This window comes from Diadema setosum, chromosome 19 (genome assembly GCF_964275005.1).
Source record: "Diadema setosum chromosome 19, eeDiaSeto1, whole genome shotgun sequence".
Lineage (NCBI taxonomy): Eukaryota > Metazoa > Echinodermata > Echinoidea > Diadematoida > Diadematidae > Diadema > Diadema setosum.
In genome coordinates, this window is record NC_092703.1 from 10,288,245 (window position 1) to 10,307,917 (window position 19,673).

Consider the following 19,673-nt stretch of genomic DNA (forward strand, 5'->3'; position numbering starts at 1 on the left):
ACTTTCACAACAAAATATAAACGAGAATACTAAAAAAGAAATAGATGTAATAACGTGCAAGGCAAATACCAGGCCTACATCATCTTAAGGTATACAGGTGAAGGAAATCACCTTATCGATATACAATTTACTTGACTGGGATAGCGACCGCTGAACAATATTGTTTCTTAAAACTCTCTCTTCTTTTCAACAAGTGGAATAAAACACATGCACATACCGGGGCATCAGTTTGGAGGAGGGGTGGGGTGGTGGCAGGGATAGTTGACCCCCACCCCATTAAATTCTGAGATGTGGACTATGTTTTGTTGTTGTTAGTTTTTGTTGTTGTTTTTTGCTTTTTGCTTTTTAGACAGAAAACTGCCCAAGTTTTTCACTTTAAGTGTGCATCGGATTGTTAAAATTTAATTCTGAAATGCAAAATCTCCCTTCTGTGAGAGGGGATATCTCCTTTCAATTGACTCCCTCCCCCTGCTTGGTTCCTTCCACAGATATAACATACTTTGGGGAATGATAATTTCCCTTATTCTATGAAAAATGTTTTTAAGAGATATTTTTATTTGAATTCCAAAGATGAAAAGGCTTTCCTATATATGCACGATTGTTCATTTTGGAGGGCAAGAGGCATTTGCCCCGCCTCCCGAGAAAATATGGGAGGGGGAATGGTGGGGACATAGAACTTTGCCTCCAAGTATTTCCTGAGATGGAGATTTTTTTTTCTTCACTTTTTTTGACAGAAAATGAATTGTCACTGAACATTTCAGCTATAGTATGCACCAGATTAAAAGGCAGAATCTCCTTTGCATACCCCCTCCCCACACTATCTTTCGTTATGTCCCCTTCCATATACGCTCGGTGCTTTTGTCCCATTTTTGTTCTATATCATCACAAAGTATGTACTAGATCTTTAATTTCAGTTCCGACATATTAAAGAAAATCCCTCTTGTTGGAGGGGGTAGTGTATCTTTCAATCAACAATCCCTCCTCGGTTTCTACCCTTAGATTTGGAACACTCCTTTTACTGATAATTTCCCAAATATTCATAAATGTCATAAATGTGTATACTAGATTTTTTTTACATTTTTATTCTTACTGCAAAGGCTCCCTCGCATGGGAAGGATTGGGGGACAGCCCCTTTTTAATACCCTCCTCTCGCTGTATCAAGCTCTCCTCCATACATTGATTATGGCTACACATTTGGGTATGGACTTTTTTTCAAAATGGTAGTTCAACCAAGAGTGGCACGAGATCTTTGAATTGCAAACAAAAGAATGCAAAAGCTCCATAATGTGGGAGGGGGATACCTCCACCCACATCCTTCTGTCGATTGGTCTCCCTCCATAGATGGCTGACTTACTACACCTTTTTGATACAAATTTCGAGGTATTCCTTCAAAAGTGCCTGTGTGCCAGGTCGTTGAATCTCATTTCCTCAAAATACAAGAGCTCTCTCGAATGGGAGTGGAATACCCTACCCTCGCCAACGCTGCGCTTGCTGGGTTCCCATCCATATAGACTTGGTACACCTTGGTGATCCATAATTTTCCAAATATTCCCCAAAACGTATGCATCAGATTCTCAAAAAAAAAACAAAAACAAAAAAAAAACTTCGTCTTTGGGAGGAGGGTAGGTGAGATGCGCCCACACCCCATTAACTTCCGTATAAGTGATGACGCACACATTAAACAAGATCTACACTGAATCACTGATTTCAGGTCTAAACCTGCAAAAATCCAATCCCCCACCCATATCCTCCCCCTCCCTCTCCGCTTCATTCCTTTGCACCATGAACTTATGCTTTTACATATTTTCCAAGTTCCCCCCCCCCCCCACGTGAAAACAGATCGACACCCCTTGCTCTGTGCACATACCCGTTTTAGATAATTACCTGAAAAGTTCTGCGGAATGAGTAGCCACTTTTTTGGTAACAGAAATGCATGGTTTGTAAGCCCTACGTTATAAACAATTATTAACTATCAACTATCGCAATATCAATATTCACATCCTCACATTTCATTCGAGGTATTTGACCTTGTGTGATTTTCATAGGTGAACGGTAATGGCTCGTTAATAAGCAGGGCCTACGAGTGCTCTCTAGAACATCATCATGTTTACCATTGGTGATGCCAAACTATTCTGATACTTTGAGGTCATTGACCTCTCGAGATCATCAGAGGTCAAAGGCAGAAACTCGTCTGTGTGCCTTGGAATATGAAGACGATGTCATTGTACACAGATATGCTTGTTTTGTACATCTTTACCATGTTTGACCTTTCATCAATGATGTCATACTTCAATATTCTGATATTCTGAGGTCGTTGACCTCTCAAGGTCATCAGAGGTCAAAGGTAGAAACCTGTCTGCTCTTTAGAATATGAAGACAATTTCATTGTAAGACAGATATGCTTGTTTTGTACATCTTAACAATGGTTACCATTAACCAATGACATCACAGATCAATATATTTTGAGGTCATTGACCTCCAAAGGTCATCAGAGGTCAAAGGTTAAAATCTGTCAATGCTCTGTGAAATCAGAAAATGGTTTCTCTGAAGTATAGATACATGTTTAGTGAATCATAACCACATATATCATTCACAAATGTCTAAAAACATCAATATTTTGATATTTAAAGTTCATTGACCTCTGGAGGTCATCAGAGGTCAAAGGTAAAAACCTGTCAGTGCTCTGTTGAATCTGGAAATGATTTCTCTGTGGTATAAATGCATGTTTAGTGCAACATAACCACATATATCATTCGCAAATGTCTAAAAACATCGATTTTCTGATATCTAAAGTACATTGACCTCTGGAGGTCATCAGAGGTCAAATCAGACTTACCTCCCGATCTTAAAATAAATCTTATGGTATGTACTAACACTGGTGAAAGTTTCATGCTTTAGTCAAATTTTGCACAATTCACGTGATTTTGAGGGCTTATCTGCTCTACTATGACTAAGTTCACCAAATCTGAATTGAGGCATAAACATGATTTTTTTTTGTTTCTATGAAATCACATATTAATAAAATGATTATATTAATGTAAAAGGAGTACACGCCTGGATGTATTTATAGATAAATTAGATTTGATCGTGAGAGAAAACAGTTTGGCGGAATTTGGTCATAAAATAGACTGAGTTTGGCCATGAAGACAAGGCGATCATGTAACCCTGAAACGCATGCAGTTATCAAGCACTGAGCTCCGAGTAAATTATCCCCTAAAGATGAGAAAAGAGCAGAAACAATGTAGGCCTACACACTCACAACATATTGTCATGTCTTAAAAAGTGGTGGCTCGACATCTATTTCGGGGGGGGGGGGGGGTGGGCATTTCATAAAGCATTTTGTCCGACAACTCTGTCGGACAAGAATTTGCTATTAGCCAATCAGATGCAAGGATTTCAGTAGCTTTTAACAGTTTGTCAGACAAAATATCTGACAAAACGCTTCATGAAATGCCCTCCTGGTGACCCAAAGCAATACATGGGTGTGTTTGTGTGTGTGTGTGTATGTGTGTGTGCGCGCGCGCGCGCGCGCATATATGCATTACATTGGCATTTGAACGTCGAGAAAAACGTTCTTTAGAAAAAAAAAATGTTGAATTTTGCGCACTTTCAATAGCCTTGTGACCTAAACGGTACTTCGGATGTGTTCACCCATAGCACCATGGCACATGAAAGGATTCTCCAAGATGCTTTTAGTGGTTATTTTTCCTGTTGTCGGGTGGCTTTCCTTATAGTCTTCCCTGATTGGTACGGAGGTGGAGGGGGAGGGGCATTTTTCACTTGATAGAGTGCATTTTGCGAAGAGATTATCATTGTAATGTAAAATTAGGTCGGTAACCCCAAATACACTGTAGTATTCGCATAAACTGAGGCCTAAATCTCTAGCCAATGTACGATGCCCCCCCTCAACCCCCCCCCCCCCACCCAACAACAATAATAACAACAACAAAACACACTTACTGGTTTATCAGGATTCAAAGCAACGAGAGAGCATAATAACGTCCGACAACGGCGCCCTAAATAATTAAAGCAAGCCGTTACGAGGATATCGCGTTATTGACTTTGCGTCGCTGCACTGCGGCATGGTTTGTTGGGCCACGTGCCATCATGTGTGTATAAATGCGTCAAAAGCACCACCACGCCATACCAAGCCTATCTCCAGATCCGCCACAGCACTGTGATACACATGTGATGCCCCGGTCGCTCTCACTGTTCCTGATACACTTTGAGCGTTTTTCTGATCTACATTACGCTGCCTTCGCAAACATTGAATCACAACGTCTTGGATCACGAATTAGGACAGGGATTAGAGGTGATATATCCAATCGTGCATTTTCTGTGGAATTACAGACAGTTACAGGGGCAATTACAGTTCAAGGCCTATTTGTAATTGCTGGACTATCAATCATTTTGTCATGTTCTTTTGGTCCCCGTTTGATATAGCTCGTGGTGGAATGATAATTTAACCCTGCATAAAGTGCACGAGCTTATGGAATGAGATAGCGTATTTCTAAAATGGTAACCACATAACGGTTACGTGGTTAAAGAAAAGAACAAAGTTTGCCGTTATAAGTACAATTTATAATTAAAAAAAAAAACAACACCCGACATTCGGCCCCGTACATCGACATGGGACGTGCCAAACAGACAGCCCCTCAAAACATGGGAGCCGCCACGTGCCGCGGCGGCAGTCGAGGCTCGCCCTAGAGCGGCGAGTCGGTTACGAGCTCGCTGTATAGGTAGCTGTGATCGAAATCATGAATACAATGTACAACATTGGTTAAAGGTCCTATTTACCTTTGGGAGCAGTGATTTAGAAGATGTTCAAGATATCACTTTTGATGCATATGTGTAGGTCAGTTGTATCACAAAACATCCTACCATATAAAATTTTTGCAATAAAGCCTAAATTACAAGGAGGTTAGATACTATAATTTTTCATTAAACCATAACTGTAGACGGTTTAGTCTGGAAACATTTTTATTATAACTATTGTTCACATTTTGTATATTAAACAATACTTAACATCGATTAAACTGGCTCAAATTTTTACATTGGTTGTTTTTATCCATAACTCACATTTTAGAACTATGTTGAAGCACTTATGCTGGGTTTTTGTTTCATCTGCAAAATGGTAAATTATGCCCTTAATGTAAAGGACAAAACATCGTCGGGACCCTACATAATTTCCATCGGATGAAGAAGCAGAACACGGGCAATCGAAGAACAAAAGTAACGAAATTCGAATAACATTTTTTCCCATTTGCTCAAGATCTGCCGGTATCACTGTAACATAAATCTCCAATGACGTGGCTATTGCGTTATAATGAATTATATGTTAGATAATAGCACGACTCGTAATGATATGTTTTGTTAACATCACATGAAACACCAATGAATATTATTTCACATGCTCATCCTAATTAAATCGCTGGGTGCATCAACGTGGCTGTCTGTAAATTGAACAATATGTATTTTCCTTTTAGGCAACAAAGTGTGGATACATGACATCACTTTTTATCAAGGTTGTCCCATGAGACTAAACGTCAGGCTTACAAGTTATGGTGAACTTCTTCATCACCTCTCGCCTGTATGGCTTGGCAGCTCCACTCTTCTCGCTGTAACTTGAAGGTAAGTTTTTCATACACTATACTGGTACTTATTATCTCTGTCATGCTTGCATTTTATAGCGTTGAAGAACCTAAGCGTCCAGTTCATCTTATCTTTGTGGATCTTATAATGTGAGATCTATATTCATTACACAATGTAGACAAATGGCAAGAATAAACCAAAACTTATAGGTAAAGTAACTGACACCAGACAGAAATGCTTCCGAAGCTTTAGGGCTCATAATGAGTGATAACAATTCAGATATGAAACGACAACATTCATGATAGTTATCATGGAACCTGATGTCACAGCTCATTCTTCATGAAATAAAAACTGAAGTTTTGTCTCGTTTTCATTCTTCCTGGGTGTGGTCCCGAGACCCATGCACCCTTGGCCAGCAACCGCGAGGGAATATGAACCGTGTAATGCATCACGTCTCTCTTCACAAGATGGCGAGGAGATTAGGCCCGTAACTTGGGGGATCAGCATTGTTCCGCGGAAACCCGGAAGTGGCACCAGAAATATATTATATAATATATAATATATTATTTCTGGTGCCACTTCAAGCACGGTGTCCGTCATATATTTGCACCCCCAATGTGGAACAAAAACTTGAACTAAAAGGTCCACTTTTTCTAATTCTGAAGCCTCCCGTAAAAATCCTAGTTACGGGCCTGGGAGATGGACATGCATTCCACGTGACCAGACCGGCTGACCAGTAGAAGTGACCTGCTGACGTGGACCCTGGATTCCATTGCGTTGCATTACAAAAAAAAAAAAAGAGAGAAAAAAGGGGAAAAGATCGCTTTTTTTAAAAGGCTCTGATAAGGTACTGACCCGATCTACATTACAGCACGAACCAGAAGTGTGCCGCAATCTTGACCATGTTTTGGCAGTTCGTTGATCGAAAGAAAGAAAAGATTCAAAAAGAATTTCAAGACCGTTGTCCGTCATAAAATTGATAATCCTTTTCCCCTTTCTACTGTGCATTTATATAGTGAACACTTTAATAGCCGTATACACAAATACTTAATCAATGCTTATTGAAATACTGAAAACAATTTTATACATCGTAACAACTTATGCCAATTAGTGCAACAAGGTCACTCTGCAAAATGAATCTATTTGGTGAGACGGCATTTGCTCCTGCGACAATTGCTGTTGTATTATTTTCTCCGCGGACCTATATATAGGGTTATAGGGTTGGGGTTGTGAAAGGGTTTTATGTTTAGGTTGATGTGAAGATTATAGAATTAGGGTTAGGGTTATATTCGTGGGTAGAATTTATGTTTGGCTTATAGCGTGTAGATATTTCATGGGAACAACTGTCGCAGGAGCAAATATCATGGGACATATCTGGAGAGTAAACTTCATTGTAAACTGGTAAAGAGCAGCTATGAATATGTCAAGATGTATGTTAACATAAAGACGATTAGAAAGATAGAAAGACGAAGGAAAAGAAATTTAATGTGTGACAATCACAAAGGGAGACAGCAAATGAGAAGTGTGATTGTTTGTTTGTTTGTTTGTTCATTTCCATCTGAGAAGATGGCTGGATAACCCATATTCAGCTACGCTATGCTGGTCTTCCATGGGGTCCAGTTGGATATGAGGTGGGACCACTTGACCGGGTTATTAAACACCCTGCTCTTTGCAATGTATGAATTAATGAAGCGGGATCTTTTACGTGAATGAGTTGTGACTCTCTCCTACACGGGACCTCCATTTTATGTCCTATCCGAGGGACAGAGTGCTAGAGGGGGCGGTATGTTTACACACAACATTGCTCAGTCCAGACTCGGGTTTGAACCCGGGTCCTTAGGATTGTGAGGTAGCCAACAATGATGCTTTATATCAAGACGATATCATGTGTATACATCAAGATATATCTTCGCACTTTTTCCTATTTCACTGACAACCAAACGTACTACATGTATTAATATTAGTATACAGTTGACTGTGAACAAGTAAAATATGATAAATTCGTTACAGCAGAACAAACTGGCAGACAAAACTTTCTGTTTCTCTGCTTTTATATGATTATACCAAAAACAATGATTGCAACTTATGCAGTGTTTCATGTTATGTAACATACTCATGTATTTTTACATGATTATACCCAAAACAATGATTGTAACGTATGAAGTGTTTCATATTGTTTATACATACTCGTGTATTTTAATATGAATATACCCAGAACAATGATTGAAACGTATGCAGTGTTTCATGTTGTGTAACATATTGATGTATTTTTATATGATTATACCCAAAACAATGATTGTAACGTAGGAAGTGTTTCATATTGTGTAACATACTCGTGTATTTAAATATGAATATACCCAGGACAATGATTGAAACGTATGCAGTGTTTCAGGTTGTGTAACATATTCATGTACTTTTATATGATTATACCCAGAACAATGACTGCAACGTATGCAGTGTTTCATGTTGTGTAACATATTCATGTATTTTTCTATACGATTATACCCAGAACAATGACTGCAACGTATGCAGTGTTTCATGTTGTGTAACATTATTCATGTACTTTTATATGATTATACCCAAAACAATGATTGCAACGTAAGCAAGTGTTTATGTATACTATAATTGATTTATTTTTTCCATATTATGTCTATCATTTGTGGAATAAGTTGCTCCTATATTTTGTTCCTTTTGTTCTTTTCTTAATCTTTTCCCCTTCATTCTTGCTCTTTTATCACTCAAGGAAGCTTTGTAGCTGAATACCAAATACCATGCAGCTAGGAACAAAGAAATATTATGGGTAGGGCCTAAGTTTGCTGAATGTTGTTTATCTGGTTAGAATCGACAATTACAATTACCACCTCAAAACATAAAACATATTGACTATATACTGACAATATTCCTCTCCAAGAATGTGCGTACGATACACAGACAACACTTCGATGAATATCTTTTTAAAGATATGTATGCATTTATTCATGAGAATTAATAATGGCAACCATTTTCAAACATAACTTCACAATTTCACATACTGTTCGCAGCACCAGCTACTTCAGAGTATACAGTGTGCAGAGATGCAGAATGAAATCTTTATAAAATACTGCATACATTTTGAAACAAATAAAGAAATAACAAGGCTCTTCAACTCATCTTCTTTCCTTTTACTATGACCCAGAACTCCATAGGGTTAAAACCCAATGAAACATTCGAAATCATTTGCAATAATAATCTCATTTTGTACCTGTTTTCTCTATAAAATGTTAGATCAATAAAAATGTTACACACATCGATATTTATTTTTTTTTCTTTACAATATCTACACAAAAAGATAGAGACAGAGACACATCACTATGGACTTGCCACTCCACTGACATTTGCAATTATTTTTCTTGCTCAGACCATGATAAATAACTCATGATGGGCGAATTTCAGGCAGAGTTATTTCACACGTAGGAGGTACTTGGGGAGGGTGAATCAATGCTAATGCCAGTGGGATTCATTTTCCATAAATACTGGCATGTGGGTTTTTTGATGTAACTGCAAGGGATTTGAAAACCAGCTGATTTAAGAATAAGAAAGAAGAAGAAATGGGACGGCAACAAACTCAGCTGGCCAAAAATAGGACTTTCTTACTTCATATGTTCGGATAACTTGATTATGCTTGCGAGCTTGTTTACCTAAAAAGTCTATATTTACACAAAAAATTGCCGGGGTAATTATTTTTTTTTTCACTGCATTTTCTGCCTTAAAATATGCATGTGTAGGCAACGACAGTTGTTTTAAAAGGAAGAATTGCTCTCAGCTGCAAACAATTTGCCTTCTTTCCTATTAAGATGGAATAATATATGGTAATTTCTTTCATGGTGGAGACTGGAGCATCACAAAAATTTCTTTGGAGGAGTTAAATCATATGAATGCAATAGAGACATAAATGTGATGTACGATCTCTGGCAATCCCTCTCAAAAGTCTTTTTTTGTCCCCCCCCCCCCCAAAAAAAAAAAAAAAAAACCAAACAAAACCAAAAACAAAAAACAAAACAAAACAAAATAGAGAGAGAAAAGTTTAGACACTTCACAGCTTGTTTACCATGTCAGCATTTTACCAAGAGAAATAATCATCACAGAAATGGACCAAACACTCACAAATTAAAGGTGATAAATTGATTTACTTGCAGTCATAACGAAGTGATATTCTTGGCAAATCTAACCTCTTCCTTCCTAAACTTGCATGTCCCATGAGGCAAACCCATAGGGATTACAATAAGTTGGAGGCAAATGGTTTGATTTCTATTGCCCAAAAGTGCTGCTACACTTTGTAGCATAATAAAAACATGGATTTTGTCAGAGTATATTGGACCATCTGTCCAGCAAGGAGAAGAGAATTATATTTTCATTGATCTACATCTATATATATATATATATATATATATATATATATATATATATTCTGTAAGGAGCTGATTTAAATCTTATTTGAATACCTCTCCAGTTCGAGAGCAAGTTAATTTGAATAGGAATTTATTTGTGGGGTTGGTGAAATCCCACAGGACAACTGTGAAGGTACTGTAAACAACCCTCGTTTTGATGAATACACTGTATGTTCAACTAGAAAGCTATTTTTTGTTTTCTTTTTCCCTACAATTTGATACTGAAACTTGTGCTTTGACTACCTGCGTCACCAAAAAAAAAAAAAAAAAAAAGTCAATCTAGTCAATGTGTTATGCTATTTTACCTTTGAAAACCATAATATTTTCATTGATCTGAATATATATAATGCACTTGGACAACAGTGAAATTCTGTAAACTGCCCACATTCTAACGAATGTGCTCAATGGAGAAGCTGTTTATTTTCCCACAAGTTTAAGCTAAAACCGTCCAAACAAGGAGACACTAGACTGCATTATTGACATTGTATTGAATAACAAAGATATTTAAGTTACTGATAGAGAGAAGTGTGGATACATGTATCTCCCACGTAATGGAATGCATAATATTTAAACATAAGACATGTGATATAATCTCTATGCATATCTACAATGCACTCCTGTTATAATGAACAAGGTTATATAACAAAAATCTTGTTAAAATGAAATAGAAATCCAGGTCCCAAAATTATCATCTACATATCTCTACAGACATTTCTGCTATGCTATAATGAAACTTTGATATAAAACCTAAAGCTGAAATTTTTGAAAGGTTGGTGGCCTGACATCAATTTCTAGTGGCCCAGATCACCAGGACATTGCTAATGTTAGCCCTGATATAATATACACATGTTACGTGTATATAATATATTCCAGTATATGTACATATGTATCAATGCACTGGTCTCATCATTGAAAGAGTTTTCCAAGGGGTGTTTAATATGATGTACTGCAGCAATATCCAGCCTGCCACAGCTATGTGATCATCATAGAAAAGATGGCAATGTGAAGGCACCTCCATTGACTCCATTGAAGTTCTCACATCTCCATGACGATCTTCTTGTACCCTGGTGATGAGAGTAGATTTTTTAACTTGGTGCTAACTTCATCCAATTTGAGAGAGTGTGTTTCAGGTGGCCTGGACATGGAACAGATGAAAAGTGCAGAAAAAAAAAAGAGAAAGGTGCACTATGTGAAAATGGTCTTAGCAACGGTGGATGTTTCAACACACACACACACACAAAAAAAAAAAACCCTCACACACATGCATGCACATGCAGAAACATACATGTGCAAATACTCACACACACACACACACAGACACAATCACTGCTCTGTGCACCTTCATTGTTGCAATAAACGACCTGTGCACCTTCATTGTTACCATCAGTGGTCCTGTGCACCTTCACTCTCACCGTCAATGATCCTGTGCACCTTCACTCTTGCAATCAATGACCCTGTGCAACTTAACTCTCACAACGAATGCTGCTTTGCGCCTTCACTCTTAGTGTGCACCTTCATTGTTACCATCAGTGGTCCTGTGCACCTTCACTCTCACCGTCAATGATCCTGTGCACCTTCACTCTTGCAATCAATGACCCTGTGCAACTTAACTCTCACAATGAATGCTGCTTTACGCCTTCACTCTTACAATCACTGCTCCTGTGCATCCCCACTCTCACCATCAATGTTCCTGTGCATCTTCATTCTTACAATCAATGCTCCTGTGCACATTCTTTGTTACAATAAATGAACCTATGCACCTTCACTGTTACAATCAATGATCACATGCACCTTCACTGTTACCATCAATGCTCCTGTGCACCATCATTCCTACAATCAATGCTCCTGTGCACATTCAGTTTTACAACCCATGATTATCAATGATCCTGTGCACCTTTACTCTCACCATTGATGCTCCAGTGTACCTCCATTCTTACAAGTAATTATCCCATGCACCTTCAGTTACCATAATAGCCCTGGCCATAGCTAGAGTTGGATAGTGTTTTTGTTGTTGTGGTTTTTTCAACTTACATGTGCATTGATAATTGCGGTGCATAACTCTCAGTTCTTATCTTTACATATGTGGCTTTTTTTTTTTTTTTTTTGCAAATGCCATAATACCCTCGATATTTACAGACAGCAAAGAAATGAAATACCTGTAAACATATAAGCTAAGAATTGTGACTTTGAATTTGAAAACCAAAAATTGAAATGAAAAAAAAGAAAGAAATTATGGAAGATGACTCAATTTTCATGGAAGGCTCATCACTTGAAATCAGGCATTATGTTCTACTTTCTGCAGAACATATTCTGTGAGGAAAGCACAGTCAAAATTTAAAAAAGTCAATTCTACCAGACAATTGTGAATGAAGCCCTTGAGCTTCTGCACACCACTCATATTTGGTATTCATAAAAACCAGTCTAGCATGTAATGGATAAAATATGAACATTCACAGGTTTCTATAGAAACAAAATTTGCAAGCAAAAGCTGCTTTGTCCATTCATGACTACTGTTAACAGAATCTGGGCTCATCGTCTACATGTTCAACTGCTAAAGGCAGCTGCATTGCAGTGATATCTGTGGCTGAGCGTAATAAGTGGGAGGAGAAAGGATTTTAAAAGGATGATATAGTTTTGGTGGAGATGGGGCTTCAGGTTTCAAACTTTTTTTGTGGGATAATGAGGAACCTTTTGGGAAATATTAAATCTTGAGCATTCAATTCCAAAAGGAATTCAAAGTTTATTTGATGAATATTGGTTTGAAATGGTCGAGATATCCAAAAACAAAGAGGTCGTAATAAAAGGTGGGACCCACCTTTTATTAGGACCACTTAACCTCTTACTTTGTTTTTTGAGATCTCAGCCATTTTGAAACCGATTTTCATCAAATAAATTGTGAATTCATCTTAGAATTGAATGCTCTTTCATAATACTTCAGAAGAGGTTTCTAATTCTTACTGACTTGCTGGCTGGCTTTAATCCACTCCTGTGGACTTCTTCAGGCCAAGTGATTGCACCTGGAGAAGAAGTCTACAGGAGTGGATGAAAGCTAGCCAGCAAGTCAGTAAAGGTTGGTAGAAGCCTAAATCTCCTATTGTATGATCTCCCCAACTGATGAAAGTTTTCTGCAGGTTTCTAATTATATCGCAAAGAGGAAAAATCTGAATCCCTCCGACCTGAACCAAAACTATACCATCCCTTTAAAAAAGCCGTGGCTGCTGTGGTTGCCTTCACTGACTTTGAGCAGCCAGGTAACAAACAAATCAATAATTGAATTGAATTTCATCATTCAATAACTATTACCGAAGGATGGGTACTGAGTATACAAAATTCAGGGGCAGTGTAGGGCGTGGGACATGCACGCATGCAAATGCCAGCCAACTTCTCTTGTTTCATTCATCTGTACTACAGATAAATGGCTTTGCATTCCCACATGACTGCATTTTGCACTAAAAAGTACAATAGCATTGTGCCGAGTTTTAACTGATTATAGAGCACATATCACAGGCCCCCGTGTTGTTCACCTCACATAAAATTCCTCCTTTTTATTTTCCCCTCCACCTAAATACCTGCCCCTACCCCCTCAACCCTACCCCGTTCCCCATCACAGAAGAAAGAAGAAGAAAAAAAAAAACAAAAAACAGACAAACAATGCTGCAGACTCTTGGGAGTAGTATACCATTGCATGATATTCTGTTTCCTACAAAGCTGTCACATAAGGGGCACGTGTACAGTTTGATGACTGGGGACACGTTGATCGTTATGACTGCTGCACCACCCTTAAGAGAGAGAGAGAGAAAAAAAAAATCTATATATATGTAGTAGAGAGAAAAAATCTAGGTGGCTGTCATCCACATGACCAGAACAAAAGAAAACAAAACTGTATCACCATAATCCAGTAACCTTATGACATTGTTCTCACCAGGCCCCAGAAAAAAAAAAAGAAGAGAAAAAACAAAATCCATTTACTCTCAACAACCAGATCTTTCATCGAAAGCCAAGGGAAGCAAAATATCCCAGGTCTGCCAGAGACCGGTATTCAATTATCCACAGGCATTGTCACTGAATGAAACTTTTCGGCTGGGTAATTGCCTCAACCTTGACGACAAGCAAAGACAGGGAAGGAAAGAATGAAACCTAGGAGGGGGGGGGGGGGGGTGGGGAGGGAATGGGAAAAGGCAAAAAGGGAGAGAGGAGAGATGGGTGATGGGGGGGGGGGGGAAGAGGAGAGAACATTTCTTCTGCTCCATGGTCAAAATTAGAGCAGTAGCCCCATAGTAATTGGAACTGCAATTAATTCTGGCAGCTCCAGTAGAGAGAGAGAGAGAGAGAGAGAGAGGGGTCTGTTTTAGACCCCCCCCAAAAAAAAAAAAAGAGAAGCAAAATGTAGTTAAGAGCCTCTGTAGCATTGGTACAATTTATGGTAGCTCCATGGTATATGTAAGGTGCTTAGAAACTCTGTAGTAAGCATGGTAAAAATTATTATTATTATTATTATCATTATTATTATTACTATTATTATTATTATTATTATTATCATCATTATTATCATTATCATCATCGTCATTATTATCATTATTGGTTAACCTTTGATCTCATGTTTTCCACACCTCTTGGATCTTTCTCCCCCTCCCCAACACCGTTTACAAAATTCACCTGGTATAATACAAAAATGTTATGAAGCTGAAATACATCTAGGTCTATTTAATCATATAGGCCTATTATGTAATAAGTATTCTTTTGAGGCAGTAATCTAGCTGCATACCCAGGTCTTGAAATTGAGTCAACATAACAGTACTTCAAAATGACTATTAGGATCAACACATTAGTTCTTGGTAAGAAAATAGCATATAGGATCAACAAGATAAACTTGCAAGATTTCAGTTCCTTTTTCAAAACAATTTGCAGATGCCTACTACATTCAGTGATAATTAAAAGACAAAAACAACATCACACTGATCTTTGCTTCTTGCTAGTTTAGTTTCAGGTTAAAGTTCCTCCCCCCTTGAATCCCACCATAGGCTTTGACATTTCACACATCTCATCTTACAAATGACTGCAGGAATTATAGCTGCAACTTTTCGACGAGAAAGTTAGGTCACATTTGTACTCTTTCAATATCAAATGATTTATCATCACATCTCATACATACTCTGATGAAAATGTGACCATGATGAATTCACAACAGTACTACTTTAAAATAAGCTGGAAAATGAGAAGATAAAGAAGAAGAACAAGAACAAGAAAAGCAGAAAGAGGAATAAACTGTAACATGAGAGAGAGAGAGAAAAAGAAGAAGAAAAGCTGCTTGGGATATGAACATAACCAGGGTATTGTAAAGACAAAACAAGTTGTTGCACAGAATTTCAATCCTTCTTTCCTCTGAAAATCAAGCAAGGAGTAGCACTGATCACAGCTTTGCACTCATTCAAAGCCGACAACCTGTTGAATCTCTTGTAGCTTCCCATATAACACTGGGTTTCCCACTGTCACACATTCCACAAGGAAAAGTAGAAATTACGTGGTGCGTAATATATGTCCCCGCCGGAAGTAGCATTTTGTAGCCAATGTACAATACAGGTCAAAAATCAAGGTCAAAGGTCAAAGAAGTCAAAGGTCAAAATTCTGTGTAAAAGTTTTGAAGCCCTCACCTAGTACCATCACATAAAGCAAACAGAATCGAAATCGGGTTAGAAATGGCGAAGGGGTAGCATTTTGTAGCAAAATGTACAATACAGGTCAAAAATCAAGGTCAAAGGTCAAAATTCTGTGTAGCAGTTTTGAAGCCCTCACCTAGTGCCATCACATAAAGCAAACGGAATCGAAATCGGGTTAGAAATGGCGAAGGGGTAGCATTTTGTAGCAAAATGTACAATACAGGACAAAAATCAAGGTCAAAGGTAAAAGAAGTCAAAGGTCAAAATTCTGTGTAGCAGTTTTGAAGCCCTCACCTAGTGCCATCACATAAAGCAAACGGAATCAAAATCGGGTTAGAAATGGCGAAGGAGTAGCATTTTGTAGCCAATGTACAAAATAGGTAAAAAAATCAAGGTCAAAAGTCAAAGGTCACAATTCTGTGTAGCAGTTTTGAAGCCCTCACCTAGTGCCATCACATAAAGCAAACTGAATGGAAATCGGGTTAGAAATGGCGAAGGAGTAGCATTTTGTAGCCAATGTACAATATAGGTAAAAAATCAAGGTCAAAGGTCAAAGAAGTCAAAGGTCAAAATTCTGTGTAGAAGTTTTGAAGCCTCATCTAGTGCCATCACATAAAGCAAACGGAATCGAAATCGGGTTAGAAATGGCGAAGGAGTAGCATTTTGAAGCAAAATGTACAATATAGATCAAAGGTCAAGGTCAAAGGTCACAACTGAAATTCTGTGTAGAAGTTTCAAAGCTCCCATGTAGTGCTATCATATAAAGCAAACAGAATCAAAATTGGCTCATAAATGACAGAGAAGTAGCAAATTGAACATTTTGATCACACACGGATGCACACACAGACGGACGGACGGACGGATGGACACATGGACACACACACGTACGGAGCCCGTTTCATAGTCCCCTGCTCGAACTCGTTAAGTTAAGTTAAGATGAAAATTGTCTATGATCAAAGCGATTGCCACGACTGACCTCAAGATCTGGTAAGATCTGATACGATCCCCATGATCACACGGCAGTGGGAACCCAGCGTAACCATTAAACCTAAGACTCCACCAATTCAAATCAGGAAGGGGTCTTTCAGACAACAAAAGAGGATGCTCATTTGTAAATGCCATTCGAAATACATTTTGAAACATGATTCTCTCTCCCGAGTTAGATGAACGCAGCCAGAGTCAATCTTAGCATTTGGATATTGCTGATTTTCATAACTGTAATAATCATATTCCCCTCCCCAACTCCACACACTTTGGCCATTTGATAAATAATAAACTAAAAAAAAAAAAAATACTGGAAAACATTTCTACAAGCAATACTATGAAAGCGCAACACGTAGGGCCTAAACGCACACCCACACATGTATACAGTAATCATGAACAAAAGCCCTGACAAACCTATGCAATTATTCTCACATACCTGGAATGCAGCAAATAAAACAATTTCAAGGAAAGCATGCCACTCCCCACCTAATGAATTTGCTGTGACCCCCAAAGCCCAAGACATTGCTGTTTCTCCCATAGCCAGGACAATGGGAAACATATCAGCATATGAAAACAGTTCCAGGATTTAAAATACCAGATTAAAGTGATCTAGTTAGAAAACCACATCCTGAACAGAAAGGCAGTTGGACAACAGTGCCTTTAATCTTATTGAGAATATTTTGATCACATTAAGATGTGATCAAACCATTACTGACACCATCTCCTACCAGTTCCCAGTCAATGAAAATGATACATTTTTCACATTCTTCTTTAGAAATTTTGACCTAAATAGAACTCTCTGTAACATAAAGCAACTAGAAAAGCACTCTGAGAGCGCAGACCTCTGCCAAGCATTCAGCTCATTTCCACCACTGATCTTGTTCTTCCAAAGAGATATCAGTGATTTCCACCCATACGTACTTACTTACAGCATTGTGTGCTGAAAAATCGCCCAATTTCCCAATATAGAAGCCCTTAATACGCCATAAACCCTCAGCTGCGTGGCGCATCTTGCCCTAGCAGAAACTAGAGCATGCACTTTAGTGCGCGCATGCAAACCTCAAATACATGCAGCCTGAACTCCCAAGTTCACTGACCCTACCTGCCAAAATATCAAAAATCCTTCATAAATTCCCCCCAAATTCTCGGATCACTACCAAAAGTTAATCATTTGTTACTTGTGTCATTTTCAACCTTTCCTGCAAGTTTCATCTTAATCCGTTGACTACTTTTTGAGTTATTTTGCACACGGACAAACTAACGAACAAACAAACCAACGGTAACGAAAACATAACCTCCTCCCTTGGCGAAGGTGATGATTTTACTCTTGCGTTGTACTGTACCTGGGGTGACACAGAGTACAGCTGGCACAGAACTTCCAATACACCTGACCAGTGCCAAAAATATTTGTTATAAAAAGGGACATTCGCACACATGAGACACTGGTTTTTCAACTGCAAAGTGAAAAACTCTTTTGTTTGCCCCTGTTTACTCATGGCCAACAAATAAAACAAAAATAAACTCGAGAAGCACTCTGTGAGCGCAGACCTCCGCCAAGCAGCTCATTTCCACCACTGATCTTGTTCTTCCATAGAGATCAGTGATTTCCACTGACTCGTACGTATGCATGCTGAAAAACTGCCTGATTTCCCAATATAGAAGCCTTTTGTTACGTCATCAACTTCCAGCTGCTCAGCATGTCTCGCCCTAGCAGAAACTAGAGCACACACTTTAGTGCACATATATGCAAACCTCAAAAAATGTGCAGCTTGAGCTCCCAAGTTCATTGACCCTACCTGCCAAAATATTGAAAATCCTTCATAAAATCCATAAAAATTCCTGGACCACTACCAAAATTCAATCATTTGTTACTTGTGTCATGCTCATCTCTCCTGTAGGTTTCATCGAAATGCATTTACAACTTTTGAGTTATTTTGCACACAAACAAACAAAAGCAACCAACAAACAAACCAATGCCGATGAAAACATAACCTTCTTCCTTGGCGGAGGTAAGTAAAATCATGCAGGAAACATGAAGGAAAGTATTTTGCAATCCAAACTACTGTGCATGCCTTAAAGAGACTGTATAGTACTGGTTGGGGTGGGGATTAATGTTTTGAACATTCCTAAGTGAGATAATGAGAAACCTCTTATGAAATATGAAAGAGCATGTAATTTTAAGAAGGATTCAACATTTATTTGATAAAAATTGGTTTTCAAATGGATGAAGTATCCCAAAAAGTGATAATGATAAAAGGGGACAGGCCACGCCTTTTATTAGGATCTCTTTGTTTCACCTTGTTTTTGGATATCTCAGCCATTTCCAAACCGATTTTTATCAAATAAACTTTTGATACCCCTTAGAATCGCATGCTCTTTGGCATCTCATAGAGGCTGCGTTCATGCGAAACTAGAATTGCGTTTCTAAACACGTTTAGTCGCTAAGGGTGGGATTTCACGGAGCACGCGAACGATTTGCGAAGGACGCGAATGGCAAAATCCAGCATTCGTATTTTAGTCTGCAAAAGATCGCCAAACGAACGTGAGGGTTCGGAAGCCTCGTCAATTGTTCGCAAATGTCGTTTTTACTTCGGTCAGAATTTCAAAAAAGTTTGAAATTTTTTGCGAACCTTTTCCGCACACTTGGTCGTGATTTGCTCGTGAATTGTTCTCAAAAGTGTCTTTAAAGCCTCGTCATATGCGCAAGACCTTCGCAAAACACGCGCAATGTTCGCAAAATGTTCGTGAAACCCCAAACAGACTCCGAAACTTTGGAGAATGTCTCGCGTATGTTACGCGAAATCTGCAAAGTTTTTCCGATCATTTTACGACGTAATCGCAAACTGTTCGCGTACCTTTTGAGACATTCTCGCGAACGTTTATCGCACGTCTGGGGGATGTATGACCTATACGTTTTCTACAAATAAAAATCTTAGCATACATCTAAACATCAAACAATTATTAAAAACTACAGTAACAAAAGAAATTAAAGACTAACAAAGAGAAAGAAATG

The 19,673-nt window shown here is 38.4% G+C and overlaps 1 protein-coding gene across 1 annotated transcript in view; it reads right to left on the bottom strand.

Moving 5' to 3' along the window:
• Nucleotides 1-10,953: 10,953 nt before the first annotated feature.
• LOC140242805 (quinone oxidoreductase-like protein 1) overlaps nucleotides 10,954-19,673 on the bottom strand; it is a 51,096-nt gene continuing 42,376 nt past the window's right edge. The window contains exon 10 of the mRNA XM_072322561.1: nucleotides 10,954-11,154. Coding sequence (XP_072178662.1) covers nucleotides 11,055-11,154 — 100 coding nt within the window. The 3' untranslated portion in view covers nucleotides 10,954-11,054. The remainder of the gene's footprint in view (nucleotides 11,155-19,673) is intronic.